The sequence below is a fragment of the Gallus gallus genome, chromosome 2, assembly GCF_016699485.2.
Source record: "Gallus gallus isolate bGalGal1 chromosome 2, bGalGal1.mat.broiler.GRCg7b, whole genome shotgun sequence".
Lineage (NCBI taxonomy): Eukaryota > Metazoa > Chordata > Aves > Galliformes > Phasianidae > Gallus > Gallus gallus.
The window spans coordinates 144,930,366-144,947,121 of record NC_052533.1 but is presented as its reverse complement, the minus strand read 5'-3'; the positions used below and the strand labels follow the sequence as shown (position 1 = coordinate 144,947,121).

At 38.2% G+C, this 16,756-nt stretch overlaps 1 protein-coding gene across 1 annotated transcript in view; it reads right to left on the bottom strand.

Annotated features, from left to right (window-relative positions):
- The window catches only part of DENND3 (DENN domain containing 3), a 38,320-nt gene continuing 21,564 nt past the window's right edge, over window positions 1-16,756 (bottom strand). Inside the window, exons 11-23 of the mRNA XM_418419.8 lie at window positions 14,369-14,472; window positions 13,860-14,041; window positions 12,701-13,222; window positions 11,353-11,615; window positions 10,466-10,636; window positions 9,343-9,472; window positions 8,843-8,950; window positions 7,561-7,700; window positions 6,206-6,366; window positions 4,543-4,676; window positions 3,412-3,527; window positions 3,145-3,282; window positions 1-1,492 (exon numbers count right to left, since the gene is read on the bottom strand). Coding sequence (XP_418419.2) covers window positions 1,292-1,492; window positions 3,145-3,282; window positions 3,412-3,527; window positions 4,543-4,676; window positions 6,206-6,366; window positions 7,561-7,700; window positions 8,843-8,950; window positions 9,343-9,472; window positions 10,466-10,636; window positions 11,353-11,615; window positions 12,701-13,222; window positions 13,860-14,041; window positions 14,369-14,472 — 2,370 coding nt within the window. The 3' untranslated portion in view covers window positions 1-1,291. The remainder of the gene's footprint in view (window positions 1,493-3,144; window positions 3,283-3,411; window positions 3,528-4,542; window positions 4,677-6,205; window positions 6,367-7,560; window positions 7,701-8,842; window positions 8,951-9,342; window positions 9,473-10,465; window positions 10,637-11,352; window positions 11,616-12,700; window positions 13,223-13,859; window positions 14,042-14,368; window positions 14,473-16,756) is intronic.

Genomic DNA, 16,756 nt, shown 5'->3' with positions numbered 1-16,756 from the left:
TATCAGTATAGTGTTTAATATTCGTAAATTGAAAAAATACTAAAAAGGTAAAATTACAATTACCATCACATAAAACCTTTCATCAGTACATTGAAAGATTTAAAGTATTAGATGGAGTATGCTTTTAGTAGTTTACATTTCTATCAGGCCTACAGTTTCAGTCTACATTTGTTAAAAAAAGTAGCAGCCCGTTTGTTCCTTCTGTTTGTAATAATTTAAATATTGTATGCCACTTCACTCAGCACTGATACAAGTAAAACTACTCTGCAAAGATTCATTGTTTTACTTGGTTTTGTTATCAATGGAAAAAAGTACATTAGGAAGTGATTGGGAAATGCTGCTTGAAAGAACCCCTCAGAAGGCAATTTGATGATGCCCGCTTCAGTAGTTAAGGCATAGTTTGATGACTTTGAAGATTCTCTATTAAATGTCAGCAGTTCTTCTGATTACAGAAATGGTGGCTGAAGGGAGGACTGGCAGAGATTTCTTTGCACAGTCACTCAGAGGTTGCCTCCAAGAGCAAATGTAATACAAACAGTAATTAAATAAAGTATTTCAGATGGGGAAAAAAAATGTCAGTTTCATAAATGCCAAGTGCTGTGCATTGTTTTTAGGAGAAAAACAAATTTAAGAACAGTTACTGACACTATCCAAGTGTCCTGTTTTAGCAGCAGGAAGTTTCCAGTGCTATCAAGAAGAGTCTGCCTGTATCTACCTTTTAAATAATACAGCACCATAAATATATACATACAGTGATAATGGGCAGTCTTCCCAGCTAATTCTAGCTGCTAGTTCAGAAAGATAAATACTCAGCATTTACATTAACTCAATGAATCAAACAAACCCATTGGGGTGTTTTGTTTTCAGTCTGGTTCTGGGATTTGTTGTTTGTTTGATTTCAGTGAACCTTTCCAGCTACTACATGCACTGCTGAGAAAGAGCTCCTGTGGAATTGCTGAGCCTATCCTCAGCAGCTTCGGCTGATTTAGTGAGCCTGCATAACGGACCTGGCCTGTAACTCTAATCCTTCACAACAAAATATGGTTAAGTTTAAAGCCAGTGATCCCTCTATTCACATTTCCATTTCTTTATCAAATACACAGGTGCAATACAAGGTGCAAGGAGAGAATTCATTTCAACCTTGATTTTCAGCAACAATGTAGCTACTGAAAATAGCTGAATAAATACAAAAATAACACTGACAGGTGGCTGAAATAGAAGCAAAATGCTAGAGTAACCAAGGCCTGAGGTCTTTTTTCCAGCACAGGTAGGCATATTTTGAATAGCTTAACTATTCAACTTTCCAAATGGCAATTTTCCCTTCTTCCTTTCCAGCACCACTGAGGACGTATCTGTCCTCTGCAGAGCAAAGAGCCTTTACTGTATCGGCGTGACCAAACAACTCTTTCTCCACAGTCTTCTTCTCAGCACTGATCACGTAGATCTTCCCTTTGATTTTGCCTTGAGATGTTCCACTGCTGCCAACCCACATCTGGAGGGAAAACAAAACAATATTTTTTTGCTTCATGAAATTTTAAGACACAGTTGACAGAGGGTTTCCCTTTGCTAAGCTGGAAAACAGCAATGAGTGAGAATTTCCTATACATGCATTTGTTGGAGTATGACTGGCTCAGTGACTGGCAGAGTTGCAGGAGGGGGTTAATGCCCATGCAGACATGGAGCACGAGGATTCTGATTCATAGAATCACAGAATCGCTTGGGTTGGAAGGGATCCCACGGATCATTAAGTTCCAACCCCCCTGCCATAGGCAGGGCCACCAACCTCCACATCTGGTACTAGACCAGGCTGCCCAGGGCCCCATCCAAAAGCCCTCAGCTTGCCTTAGGTTCCACAGGTACAGTGCAGACAGAAGGTGTCACTTCACCACTGCACAAAAACCACAGCCTGCCCCTGTCTTGAGTGCTATGACTACTTCCAGTCACACACTGGACATAGAGAAGATTCAGAGAAGAAGAATTAAAACTATCAAGGGAAAGGAGCAGCAGTTGTAAGTGAAGATAATTAAGATAAAAATTAAAATTAAAAAGGCTGGGTTCATGCATTTCCCCTACATAGCATTGCTACTGCCACCATTAGACACAGTGCATGGTCAGACGCACCTGGTCTGGCCTGGTAGAACAGAGTTGTGGTCTTCATGGGGATAGTTTTGTACAGAGTAATCCAGGCTCCCAGAGGCATGTGGGTAAGAGGAATATGTGATAAGGTAGTAATGTGATACTCAAGGTGTAAGGTGAGGAGAAGGCTCTGGGAAACCTCATGATCTCTCCTCTGTGACACACCCAGGAGCATGTATTGCACCAGGCAGCACTGTGAGTGGGAGGAAGCCAGCTGCCTTAAATATGAGCTAAACACACCCAGCTCTGCATATAAAGCTCTTCTTTCATTTCTGTTCAAAAACTTAGCCAAGGGCTGGATACACTAAAAGCTTTCCCTATCTCATAAGACACTTCCTGAACAAATGTCATTCTACAGGATGGGAATATGGAAAACCTGAGGGAAAAATGAAAATATTTTTCCTTAATAGATATATATTAGCTATTTACTTATATGTTAACCCTGAATACATCCATATGGTATCACAACTACTGTCATTTGCACAGCTACTGATACTATCCAGAAACAGCAGGTACACAGCTGGAGGCCAAAAATGACAGGCACTCAAGATAGCTAGGTAAGAGACATTGGCCCTTTTGTCTCTGTTCAGTTAGGCATGCAGTAACTAAAGAAGAAAAAGGTCATCTACGAAAATAGACAAACAATAAATGCCAATTAGCATGCCTATTAACCTTTTCCAAGGTTTAGTCTTAGGAGCCCTGAGATTAAATATCAAGGGACCTAAACTTTCAGCTTCTACCATTCCCTGAAAATGTCAATGGCTAATAGAAGTCACCAGGCACGTCATTACTTGTGAGATTTTTTGGCCTGACATGCGTTTTGGGGTACAGTCATAGCAGCCAGTTGTGGTGAGCTATGATTTAAAAGAAAAAATTATGTTTCAAACTAACACACTGGCAAACAGTCTGTAAGGAAGCTAACTAATGCAAGCCAGTGAGAGCTGTAAACAAACAAAGCTTTAGTAAAGAATTCTACAACAAATGAAAATCAGTCCAAATGTCTCTCACCTGATTTTTGACTTGTATCATGCAGGTAATCTCAGAGCAATCTTGAAGATGAATTTTTTGAGGTGTGCTTGCAAAGTCTTTGGTGTTCCAAATATACAGGTCGCTACTCCCTGAGTAAGATGCCCACACTTCATTTCTCTGAAGCACAGAAAGTTATGTTTAACCTTAGCACTGCTGACAGCAAGCATATTGCAATAAGTAACTACATAGTTGCTGGCATGCCGCAACTGCTTTCTTCACACCATATTAGCAGTTCAATTGTAATACCTCAGGAAAGAGCTGGAAGCAGAGGAAATATGAACACACATCCTTCAGGTGATGCTCAATTTTCATTTGTAGTCGAAATTCGTAAGTTGACATTACAAATATGCAACTTCCAGTACCTTCAATATCAGATAAAGTGTTATTAGCAGAAGTGCCAACTCTTTACACATCCATAAGCCCTGAACAGAACTGGCAAAATAAAACGGATGCATCTAACAGCTGTCTTATTTCTCAATCGACACCGACATCTGAGAGGTTCTTCCTGTTTTTTACAGTATCTATTTCTTATTTCTGTTAGTTACTCTTTTGCAGTACAAACACCTGTTAAAGTCCAAAAATAACGAGAGAAGAGATTCCTTTACACTAGGAGATCCCACACTTAGGTTACCTAGTACACAGTTCTTTTCATCTACAGAACTGAGATGAAGTGTTTGTGCTACAAAGTTAACAGGGCTGAATCTTTACCCCACCAAAGCACTGCTACTACTTGCTGCATGAATTCCCGAAGACTGTGACTGCTGTTGTTTCACCTGTTGTTCTGTTAAGGTGTGCTTAGATACAGGCTCCTGAGCATGGCAGTACTTACTATCAGCAGTCTTGAACCCGTGACCATTTATGAAATGACTTCAAGTAATTTATTAAATTACTTCAAGGGTAAAGATGTTTAACATATTTATTCATCTAGACTCCCGAAGAAGGGATGACAAGTTCTAACATGCCCAAAAGGCAGGTTTGAGGATTACCAACTCAGATCAATGCCATACAATCAAAATTAAAAAGTCAAAATACCAAAAGCAACTTGCAAATGTTTATCCCTTTAGACTTCAAAAGAACTTTCTCAGAGCTTTCCATTCCAGTCTACAGGTGTTGCCAGGGGAGGTCAGACAAACAGTGTAGCCAGAGGTCACATCCTGTAGCAGAGGCAATGCTCTCAGGAGAGACTCAAGCTAGCTAATTAAGTAAGAGTTTTGGAGGCCTCACTTACAGAAGGCTACGTAAACACACCAAGTGGGAATTGGGGGTGGAACATCACTTACGTAAAGTCAGAGTGTGAGTTTAACATATTGGTCTGCCTAATAAAACAGCATTTTTTTATTATTATTATTATTTTTAATTATTGAGGAATTAACTTACAGCACCACAGCTGGTCATTATGAAGTTTAATAGAAGTTAGGTTTTGGCAGGGCAGCTGAAAAGCACGGTTAACCTTCAGAGTGTTGATGTTCCAAGCAATCACTGTTCCATCTAAGCTGCTTGAGTATGCTTCACTGTTGACATAGATAAAAAATAATAATAGTAAATTGTACATTCACATTCAGAACAAAATTCATACAGAGGGACTTGCTTGTAAAATCACACTAAGCCAAATCTTAAGAGGCTTCAAGGCCAGATACTATCATTTTAACAGTAAGCAGTTAGCCATACCCATCTATTTCAAACAGTGACTGGAGTCTTGCACGGACAAGAGCACACCCATTCTGTGCCCACCAAAACGCTTGAGGAAGGACCTACACTTTTTCCTTCCTTCACTACGTTCTACATTGCTGGTTCTAAACAGTTGCATTTTGCTCATCGCAGCTGGTTTGGGTCCTGTTTTGGGGCGTCCAATTCTATTATTTTAGTGTAAGTACATTTAAGCAGCCAAGAGCAACTTCTGAGTTACAGCCAAGCATCCATCCTTCTAGCTGATTGTCTCCTATTGGAACTAATGTATTCTGGCACAGATACTTTTTTCTTCATCTAAGATTATACTCTAAAGACTTTACATCACCAGCAGCACTGCAGGCTAATTCAGACCTCTAAGTGAACTAGAGCATGGATTACATCATGGTTGAGGAGTTAAATACAACAAAAACATTCCCTGTAATTTTCCTGAGCACTGTTGCCTTTTCGATGTTCTCTTTTCCTCTCCAGGCAGGACCAAAACATCTCAAAATCTTTTTTCTTTGCTACTGCACCTGAGAAAACAACTCATGCAATCCCTTCTACCTTCGACATTTATTTTCTTCAGATCAGAGTATCTTTTCCAGAAGGCCCTAATGACACCTAAGCAAATTCCCCCTCAAAACCCAGTCATGCCTGCTGCAGCACTAGGAGAACTGAGGCTTGTGTCTGGTCTGTCACAAAGTTAACTGGTTAATGCCTTCAGTTTCACCCTTCCCAATGCTACTAAAAGATTAAAAGCATTTTCTCCGAACAAAACAAGGAATGTACTATTTCCTTTAAAAACATGCAGGATAAACTCTGAAGAATGTTGTAAAAATCTGGTCGATGAAGCGCTCAAAACAAAAACGAAGTGGTCTTTAAATTGCATCTCTGCTGATTTGTACAGAGCTGGATGCCACCAACTTCCAGCTGCTCTACTTATTGCCTGAAAAAAATATTCCTTTATCATCTTTGTTCCAAAGTACATAACAATTTTTCATTAGAAAGGAAATACTTAGTTTACAGTACACAATATGGGAGCTACAATGCTAGACAAAGTGAAGTCTGACAATAGCAGGATGAGGCAAATCAGTCACAGGTTTCCTACACAAGTTCTTTCCTTCAGCACATGTTAACTTTTTGGTTTTACTTCAGTCAAATAACAAGACCCACACTACATCACTTCGATCTTTATCTGGTACTCTGCTAACTGAAGGGTAAGTTTTCCAGGCTGGTGAATACCATTCAAGCTATATAACATGGCTTTCTACTTAACCACAGGAAGATTCTCCTTAACATTCATAACCCTTCCAGTCTCTCACATTTTCCTGCAGATGCATTTTTAAGATGAAAATGTAGTAATTAAATATACCTGGGTATTCCATTCCTCTTCTCCACGACTATGTCTGTAATACCAGAACGGTGATCATTTAGCTGCTTATTACAAGACATACTGTGAGTGTTGATTATATAAATAATGGAGTCTTGAGAACCAATCCATACTTGGCTCTGTTCTACCATTACCATACAAGTCTGGGGAAGAAAAAGCAGGATTAAATACTATTCTGAAGAAAAAAAAAGAAGAAAAAAAACACTTTTTAATGTAGCATGGAAAAAGGCTACGTTATGAAGTCACAGCTTCCTGGTGATTACAGTATTAAGACTCAGCACTCCAGTATTTATCCTTTGCTCAGCTGGAGGGAGGAGGAGGACAGATTTCGTTGCTGAATTTAACTTTCAGTAAATAAGATCAATAATGTATCTTGGTAACTGATTCAAAATTGTGTTTCCTAGCTTAAACAAAGTAGAAGTTACAGACGGCGCCAGGGGAAACCACAGAACGTGGTGTATTTCTGTCTTCTGGATTGAAAGCTGTACTGACCATCTGACATAAACACCATTCCTACTTTAGCAAGAAGTGGTGCCTAGGAAAACACCAATTTCTCCTTTACTGCCTCTGGAACATCCTTCCCCCATTCAGAAACTCTTAATTTCTCCCCCTCCTCAGTCCCACAAGACCCAGTCTTCCTCTTCTTTTCCTCCTCTTTAGGATAGGTCAGCATCCAACTCTTCTCCAAGATTTTATTTTTCCTCTACCATCAGCTTTGTCCTTCCTTTTTCAACTTTTTTCCCCACATTTATCCACAGAAATGTTTCTCAACGCCCACACAAGTCACCTAACAAACCCCTTTGCTGCGTGTTCTCTCTTCTGTATGTTTTTCACTCAGTCCAAAGCCTGTTTCAGCCCTCCCTTTCATTGTGTTATTCAATTCAAATTCCACAAGTAACTCTCTTTGATCTGTTGCCTGAGTCTTCTTTTAGACTGCTATCTGTATCATCTACTACTTTCCTTAAATGTTTCTCCAGTTTCTAGCTCTTCAGCATGGATGACTTTTCAACTATGCTTAGGGCTCTCTCTTTTTTCTTTTTATACAGATTCTTCCCACTCAGCTGTTTCAAACCAGCCTTTCTGCCCCAAGAACCACATCACTAGGCTAGCATGCCATCTTGTCAGTCAATCCATCACTTCCTACCAGTTGACTTGTTTCATTACAAGACCTTTTTCTCTCAAGCCTCCATTTCTCCAAGTTAACTGCAGCACAACTCAAATATCCTTCAACTACTAAGGAAGGACTGTGTGGCCTAGCCTATAATTCAGTGTTAATTAGGCTATCAGCAACAGAAAAACCAAGCTAAATCATCAGTTATGGTATGTGTTAGTCTTACCAGTTTACAGCGGCCCATTCTGAAACAGTGCTGCTGAATAGTCCAAGTAGATGCATCAAAGACCACCACCTTCCCTTCATTTAAAGCACACCATAGTTTTGGATGAGCATTGTCAGGTCTTTCTGAAATGTCAAGATGCCCTAGAAACAAAGCAGAGAAGATGAGAGAATGAAATAAAACACTTTCTGGAGACTCATGGAAAAAACATTATTAGAGGCAGAGCAACATCCTAATGAAATGCATCTGTGTTCTGGAACTTATATCACCAGTTAACAAATGACACAGTTCACATTGAATTTGTGCTTCTTATCTAATTGGTGAGTTCACCTGATGGTTTAACCTCACACTTCAATGATATTCAGAGCAGAAATGATCTTTTTCACTAGTAAGAAATGTTTATATCTGGGATTGCAGGAAGGCTTACAAGCCCTACGAAATAAAACTAGTAACTCCATTCATTCCATCTGCCACATGACTGTTTCATTTAGAAGAAAGCAAGCTCCATTCAAAGAACGAAAAGCACAACCAAACCCTCTACCACCACCACACACAGATTCTCTGTCCAACTTTCTTAACGGTGCTTTTGTCTCAGGTTGCCCAAATACTAGGAATTACATGTAAACTTAAGTCAGGAGATAAGTAAGGTTATGAAATTAACTATAATTACATACATACATATATATATATATATAACATTATTATATAATATTATTATATAATATTATTATATTACATAGACATATATATATATTTTTTTTCAATATATATAAGTGTGCCAAATATCACACAAAAGATCACAGGGAAAATAATAATGCATTCTTCAGGGATGGACTTAAATCACATGGGATGAATTAGATATCAGATCACATACTGTACAATGAAAGTCATAGGAATATAGATGTGGCTGGGATTTCTGCACCGTGGTTCAACTAAACACTCCTATATGACTCTACTCAAAATGAGCAGTGAACACTGATCAGTGCTGGAACATAATTTTTCCACTCTGCTCAATAAACAAGGCAGAAGACTTAATGGCAAACTAACACATTAACGTATAATTGAAGACAATTAAAACGCATATACACGTAGGATGGCAAATTAAGACTGTGAAAGCTATCTTAATATATCATTGTTCTTTTTCAATAATTTTCTGTTTTAGTATTCTATACACAACCAAGGCCTGTCAGAATGTGAACAAAATCAGGCAGTCATAATACCAGGTGTTAGGAGATAACATTTTATAGGCTAATTAATGCTAATATAAAGAAATACATCACCTTACCTGGAGTATAAAGCAAGACATCTATTGCCTGTGGAAATGTCTCACCAGCTGATGGGTTGATCTTGTGCTTTAATGTCTCTGAGGTTGTTTTGGGGATCATCATAGGCACTAAAATAGGTTTTTAAAAGGTCATGAAGTGCATACCTGAGCCTGAAACAGATCTGTAATCCTCATGAAAGAATAATTATGCAACACTTATTCCCATTTTTCCTTCTAACTTTAGCTCACTGTGAAAGCCCAAGCAGTACTTAAGTAAGAGAAGCATGCATATATCTAAAAAACAAACACACAAAAAACCCACCCAACACAGTATACTGATATCAGTATAGGTTTCTAACTAAACAAAAATATTTAACAAAGTATGGCAACTGAAGTGCAATCAGACTCTCATCGTCTTATTTATCTGCAGATAATCAGTTTGAAAAACAAACTGTAAAGAGAAAAGGCTGAAACAGATGATGAAATACCAGCAGGCTTTGTAGCACTGTTATATGACTGACCTTCATTCTTCATCCTGTCAAAATACGACAGTTTAGAGGCTGCATATATGGCTTTGGAGGACTGCAGTGCACCAACGACAGCATCCATGAGGAGAACATTTGTCAGTGCTTGCTGAATATACTGAGGATCCTAAAGAAAAAAGTCTTACTGTAGTTTACCCATTACTCATCATTCTTACATGTCTCCATATTCAAGCATCATAATGCAAGTCATACTTAAGCACAAACACTAGCCAGTTGCTTTCCTGGAGCATAACCCATGCTACCTGCAAGCAAACTCCACTACCACATCACATTTCACACCCAAGCAAGGGCATAGAGCAGGGAACAAAGAGCTACAGCTAATTAACTACACTGAAAGAAGTACTTCAGATCTGGCACAATTTTGATCCAGGATGCACAACTGAAACTGTATGAATTGCACTGATGGAAGACATACAGCACACACAGGACAGACACCAATTTCCATCCTGGACCTGTCTGTGTAGCAAAGAAGTACATTGGTTTTTTTTTTTTGTTTTTTTTTTATCTCAGCTAAAACTCTCCCAACCCTTCCTAAAAAAAATCACCAAGATACATTTTCACTATTAAATTCAACACTCATGGACAATTTAGTATGTTAGCTGGAAACTATGCTCATAAAATCTTTTTCTTCCTCAAAGGTTTTGTGGCAGAAGAACATACCTTGTTCTACTTATTCAAAGGACGTACACCTACCAAGATTCCAGCATGGCAACAAAAAAAAATAATCCCTCTACACATTCATTACACTTTGTAAGGGAAGTAAGGCATGGTAAGCTTCTTTTAGGATCACTGCTCTCATTTTGTAAGCTTAAGCTATGAATTTATTTCACAAAACCGGTAACTAAACAAAGAGGCCTGACTTAATTGAGGAAAAAAAACATCCCTTATTTTTAAATTAACTATTTAATTGTACATATTTACATGTACTATTTTGCTAGTATTCTGGATGTAGCATATTTAGAAGTAACATCAAAAACAACAGCTTATTACTTAGCTATCACATGCTAAAACCAAGAAATTCCAAGACTGATACAGGAATTAATTAGAACAGAAAGCACATACTTCACATTTATTCAGTTGGCTGTGCCTATTTTTATACCTTGTGATCATCTGCCATTTTCTTTCCAGCCCACATTTCTTTCACTATCAGGTACCAGAGATCACACTCAGTTTTAAGGTTAGCTTCAAATACTTGTTTTTTATATATCGTTTCAATCCTCAGAGTAGGTATCCTCAAAAGAAGGAAAGCTACAGTTGTGTTCTTAACATCCTGGAAACAAGAAAAGCAAAGAAGGTGTACCATGCAGTCACAGCTAAGATGCAGTATTAATCCTACAGGATAACTTTCTTTAACTACAATTAATATTTCAGTTGTTCATACACACCACTAAGCAGAAATGGGCTATTAAAATGTTTTGTAAAAATGATAATTGCTTACAATATCACCCAGACTTCACTATAGAGTGGATACAGATTGGTACTACGACAATGTAGTCAAAAAAAAGTACATTTAACATTCATGTTATTACATTCCTCTGGCTCTGTGTACCATGTGTTGCATCTTTCTGTAAATCTAGAGGTTAAGGACTCCAGATTTTTTTATCCCATGCCATCCTAGCACCTAGCACACATCCACCCCTTCAAGGCCTCTAATCATTTGTGAGTTTCTGATTTCAGAGCCATTTATTACAGTTACTTACTGAGACCGTCTTACTGAGACAGTCTGAGGTAAATCTTTCAGCAGAAAGAAACAGGGTTTGTCATCCACAGAATCGCAGGGGTTGGAAGGGACCACTGAAGATAATCTAATTCAACCCTCCCCCACTGCTAAAGCAAGTTCCCTAGAGCAGATTGCTCAGGAAAAGTGCCCAGGTCAGTTTTGAAAATCTCTAGAGAAGGAGACTTCATAACCTCTCTGAGCAGCTTATTCCAGGGCTCTGTCACCCTCAAAGTCAAAATTATTCAAGAAAATGATTCAGTGCTCACCTCTATCTCCCTGAAAGCAGCAATATGGACATAGCCAGGACGTCCTCCTTCAGTCAAAAGGAATAAGCGCTTTTGGGTCAGTGCTATTTTTCCTACACCATAGTTAGTTTTAACTGAGCAAGATAACTTGTAGACACATTCATTTTTATCCAGGTGTTCTATTACTGCTGGTGGCAGATTCACCTCTTGAGCTTCTGCTTCTGTTTCTTTCCAGTAGTTGTAGAAATCTCGGAACGTTTCTGGATCAATTTGTTTCTGCTGCCCTAAAAATTTTAAAACCCATTTACTGTGAGAAATTATTATACAGATTTAAATAGAAAGACAGTTTTAAAAGCTACTGGCTTTCAGATTGCACTTTTAACAGTAAAATGGATAAGCAGAACTGGATAAGCACTACTGAACAGAATACTTCTCACCATGACATTTCAGTTCTTGATTCCACAGAATGCAAATACATGACATACTTACCAACCCAGGATAAAAACTAGAGTTACAAGAATTAATTTAAAGACTTCAACAACAGTTATTCTGAGTATTTAATTAATTATTCTAAAAATTCAAGTGAGCTTGGGCAGCAGAATCTCAAACAAGTTCTTGTGAGATGTATGCTACTTTTGGCATAAAAAAAAAAAGTGTTATTTTAACTGATGTTAAATCTCTGTGGCCACAAAATATAACAGTGACTGCAATAAGTAGGTATAGAAATAGAATGGAATAGTATTTTATAAAAGCACTCTTAATCTGTGTTTTTAGAAACCTATCACAAGATTCAGATCTCATTCACAAGAGAAGAAAGCTCTCTCCAACACAAACATAAGCTCTCCATTTGCTATGATGATGATTCAAGAGGAATTTAACTGTAGCCACTTGAATTCTGTATTTTGCTAGTTCTTTTCAACAGTCTGACACCTTGCCAGATTATTCAGTAGTTTTATGAGATATTATCCATTAGCAATTAGGACAGTCTTACATTCACTTGACTCATCTTAGCCAAAGCAGAACTATACACCATTAAAACACAAAATGAATAAAAATTACCCCACGAATTCAATCCGAAAAAATTTAAGTGGTATGCTTAAATATATAAGAAGATTCTTCATCCCTTATTGTGAACACAGGTACACACATGTATACAGGATGTATACATGTATGTATGTACAGGTACATTCCATCTACCCTACGCACTTACTTTAATTAAACAAAAGCTCACATACTGAGTTGACCAATAACTAAAAAGAGAAACAACTGCAGACAAATTTTCTTTTATCCTAGTTCACAAAAACAAAAATAGCTTTAAATTGTCATTGTGTCAATGTAGATGATCAGTAAAAATGTACCCTCTACCCACCTACGGTTAAGGCATCAAACAACCGATGTATAGTGTCTGTGTCTCTGACAATCCCAGACTCCTGGATTCGCTTCACAAAATCATGCAATTGCATGTGTGTTTTTGGCAATTCAAAGTGTTTTACGTGGTCATCTATTTTTGTCACTTCCCTTTGTTGTTCCATCACAAGGCTTATCAGCCTCTTCAGCTCAGGCTTGCGGTCAGCTTGAAAACGCTCAGAAGGAGGCAAGGTTTCCACAATTTTTCTTACAAGTTCAGTAGGGAAAATTCTTAAGTCTGTTTTATCTAGGTTCTGAAAGTCAGAAAGTGCATTTAGTAGTTTCCCTTGCATCAAGCTAATAAGTCCCCGGAGGTAGAAGTACCTTGCCAGCAATGCTGAGTTATCAGGTGCTAAGGTATTTATAGCTTTGCTGAGATGGTTGAAGAATTCTGTATAGTAGGAGTGAACACAATGGCTCATCAGAGGAAAGTGAATTTCTGGGATTTTGAATGTACTAACTGATTTGGAGGGCTTTTTCATAGCTAGAAGTGAAAAAAAAGAAGGTACAGGAATTAGTAAAAGCATGAATATTTTTGCAACCAGCAGTACTACAAACAAAAAGAATCCCATCACAACAATTTCTTCAATTAAATTGCATAAAATTCCTTAAGATTAAAAGTTATGCTAAGGACACAAACATATTTCTATATACATCCTTCTTAAGGCCAGAATATTTCCCATTCTGATAATATACCTTCTAGAGAATACATGTAATGTTTTTAAGATGTATATATTCACATTATTCATATATATCTTCATGTAATACATAAAAATATGCAAGTAAAATTACACACGAGTAAATTCATATCTCCAGGATACTGCAAAGGACTTGTTTAGTTACACAACAGTAAATCTAAACGTATGTTTAAATGAAGTGGAGAGATGGACATAAGGTAGGTAAGGACAGTAATCATGTCCTTATCCTTTGTGGTACAGCAGAACTTAACGCAGAATACAGGCTGATTTAACAAGTAAAGAGAAGCACAGATGGGCCCCAGCAGAAAATGACCCAGCTCACCATTTCCTTCCAGCATCTGACACTGCTTTTGTGGAAGTCATTCAGTGATATCACACAAAACAGAAAAGACACTGTCTTTGCTCAGCACATTCTTTACTCACCAATGCTTGTCTCTATTCTTCGAAGTGAGGATTTTCTAGTAGGGCTCTCTGGCAGTTTGATATCTTGCAGATTAGGCATACTGATTACCATACGTCTATTAATGATGTTCTGTGAATTAAATCTTTTAGAAGCCATTTTCTCCATAGTAAGTCTTCTTGGAGCACGAAACATCAAGTTGAATCTGAAAAATAATGTTAGAGTATATAAACTAGTTTTAAAATCCTGCATACATACATACACTAAATAACTACTCAATACTATGAAACAGCAAGAAGAAAAAAAAATCAAGTTATGATCATAGTGTCAATTTACAGTTAGAACAGCCATGACTGGACACGTCCATATCACCCTTTCACAGTAAGCTTAATAAAACGGCCCATTAATTAGTCACAATCTTATTCATTGGTAACCTAATCTCATACCAATACAGTCAAAAGGTCTTTTAGCACTGATACCACTTATCTCTGATAAAATACAAAACCACAATAAAGCAAGGTGAAAAAGTTACCTATCCTCTTCAGACTGGGTGCTCAATTCAAGTCGAGCAAAAGCATCCATCTTTCTATTCAAACGAGCTTTAAGAAAAGAGTGAAACATGTAGGTCTCTAAAACCTGTGAGAGACAGACTGGTTAACTGTGGATCATTTACAAGTTAGCAGCATGTTTAGAGCATTTTTATCATTTTTGAAGAAACAGAACTGAGAACATTCATTTTAGTGATCACGAAAAACAGACTTCAGAAACAGAACTAACTCAGCTTTCAGTCACCTTCCACATTTGCTTAGAGGCAAACAGTAATCTCAGCCCACCTTCCAAAAGATAAAAGCAAACCAGAAAAGGTAAATACTGAACAAAAACAGGCAGATTTAGCTACTGAAGTTTAAACATAGCAATAATGCACTAGCAGAAAAACAGCTGTACCTTTAAATGCAAGTAAAAAAAAAACCCTTTACATTAATAACATATTCCAAAAGCTTGACTAAAATACCCTTGTCAGTCCTGCAGTTATTATTTCTCCACTTTCTAAGTTATTATTATATATCTAAGTTTTGCTATGATGTTTCAAAAATACAAATGAGAGAGATTTGTAAGTAATATTGATATTCTGAAATTAATGGAAACATTATACCAACAAATAGCTGATACTCAAGATGGCTCTTAATCTGTCCATTTGCCCCTCTTACGCATCCCTTTAAAATGCATCCTTAATGCTTCCATAGATGCTATTTTACAAATTTCTGCTTTATGTATTCTCCAGTAGATGGCATATTTTGTTTCCTGTTGTATGCACGGGAATCACAGAATCACAGAATGGTCCAGGTTGGAAGGGACCTCAAGGATCACGAAGCTCCAACCTCCCCGCCACAGGCAGGGACACCCCATCCAACCTGGCCTTGAACACCTCCAGAGACAGGGCATCCACAACCACTCTGGGCAGCTTGTGCCAGCACCTCACCACTCTCATAGTAAAGAACTTCCCCCTGATATCCAACCTAAGTCTTCCCTCCTTCAACTTAACACCATTTCTCCTTGTCCTGTTGTTATGTACACTTTCAAAGAGTTGACTCCCCTCCTGTTTATAGGCTCCCTTTAGGTACTGAAAGGCTGCAATGAGGTCACCCCACAGCCTTCTTTTCTCCAGGCTGAAAAAGCCTAGCTCCCTCACACTGTCTTCACTGGGAAGGTGCTCCAGCCCTCTGATCATCTCTATGGCCCTCCTCTGGATCTTCTCCAACAGCTCCCTCTTTCTTGTATTGGCAGCTCCAGACCTGGACACAGTACTCCAGATGGGGCCTCACAAGAGCAGAGTAGATAGGTTCAATCACCTCCTTGTCCCTGCTGGCTGCCCCTCTTCTGATGGAGCCCAGGATACCATTTGCTTTCTGAGCTGCAAGAGCACACTGCTGGCTCATGTTAAGTTTTTCATCCATCAGGACCCCAGGCCCTTCTTTGCAGGGCTACTCTCAAGAGCTGACATGATGCAGGAAAGGAGTCCTTTCTAAAGGTTTTTAAAAGATAAATAGAGATAACACCAGCGATCACTAGATAACACTAACACTGCCAATAACACTAGATACCAACAGCAATTACTCGATATTTTGCTACCTTGTGAGATTTACTTGAAAGCAAGCCTATCACTGTTCATTGTTTAACTTCTGCTTTGACCCACAGCTTACTGAAGAACTTACAGTTTCACCAAAAAAAGTGACAAGCACACAAGTTAAAAATAATAAAGTAGCTTAAACAACAGCACACCTTAAAGTAGGCTGGAATAAGAACCCACAAGTGTATGTTAAAAACTACTGCATTAATTGGAGAAGATTTCTCACATTGCTTCATAAATCAGGTACTCACAGATCAAGGTGAGTCTTGAAATAATTTTTTACTTAATATATGCTTTTGATTGGTTAATAACCCTGCTATTTAAAAATCACGAGTTGACAATCTTGGATTTCGGCTTGCTTTGTTGCAACAGAGTTCTCCTAAAATACTGTAGATGATTAGATGCAAACCTTTAAGAGATGTAAATTCTGCTTCTCAGATATGCAACAGTTCAATTAATTGAAGGTTAATATTAAACTAATTAACTGTGCAAACAGTTTAATGTAAAAATAATAGTCTCAATTGCAAGGATGAAAATCTCAGCCTTTGCACTTCTGAGCTAAGTACTCCAACACTAAGAGAAACTCTGGCACAAATCTGTCTATTCTCATCCTCTTTCTCCCCCCCAGCCCTTTCTTTTTTCTGCTCTCACTTCCTTTCTTATTACTTCCCCTCCTCACCCAAAGGATCTCCAGCCTTTGATGATCAGTGAGTCTTCCACCAAAGGCACTGAGAACTGCTCTACATCTCACAGCCCTGTGATCAAGCCACTCAACTTTTAACAAGGAAATCA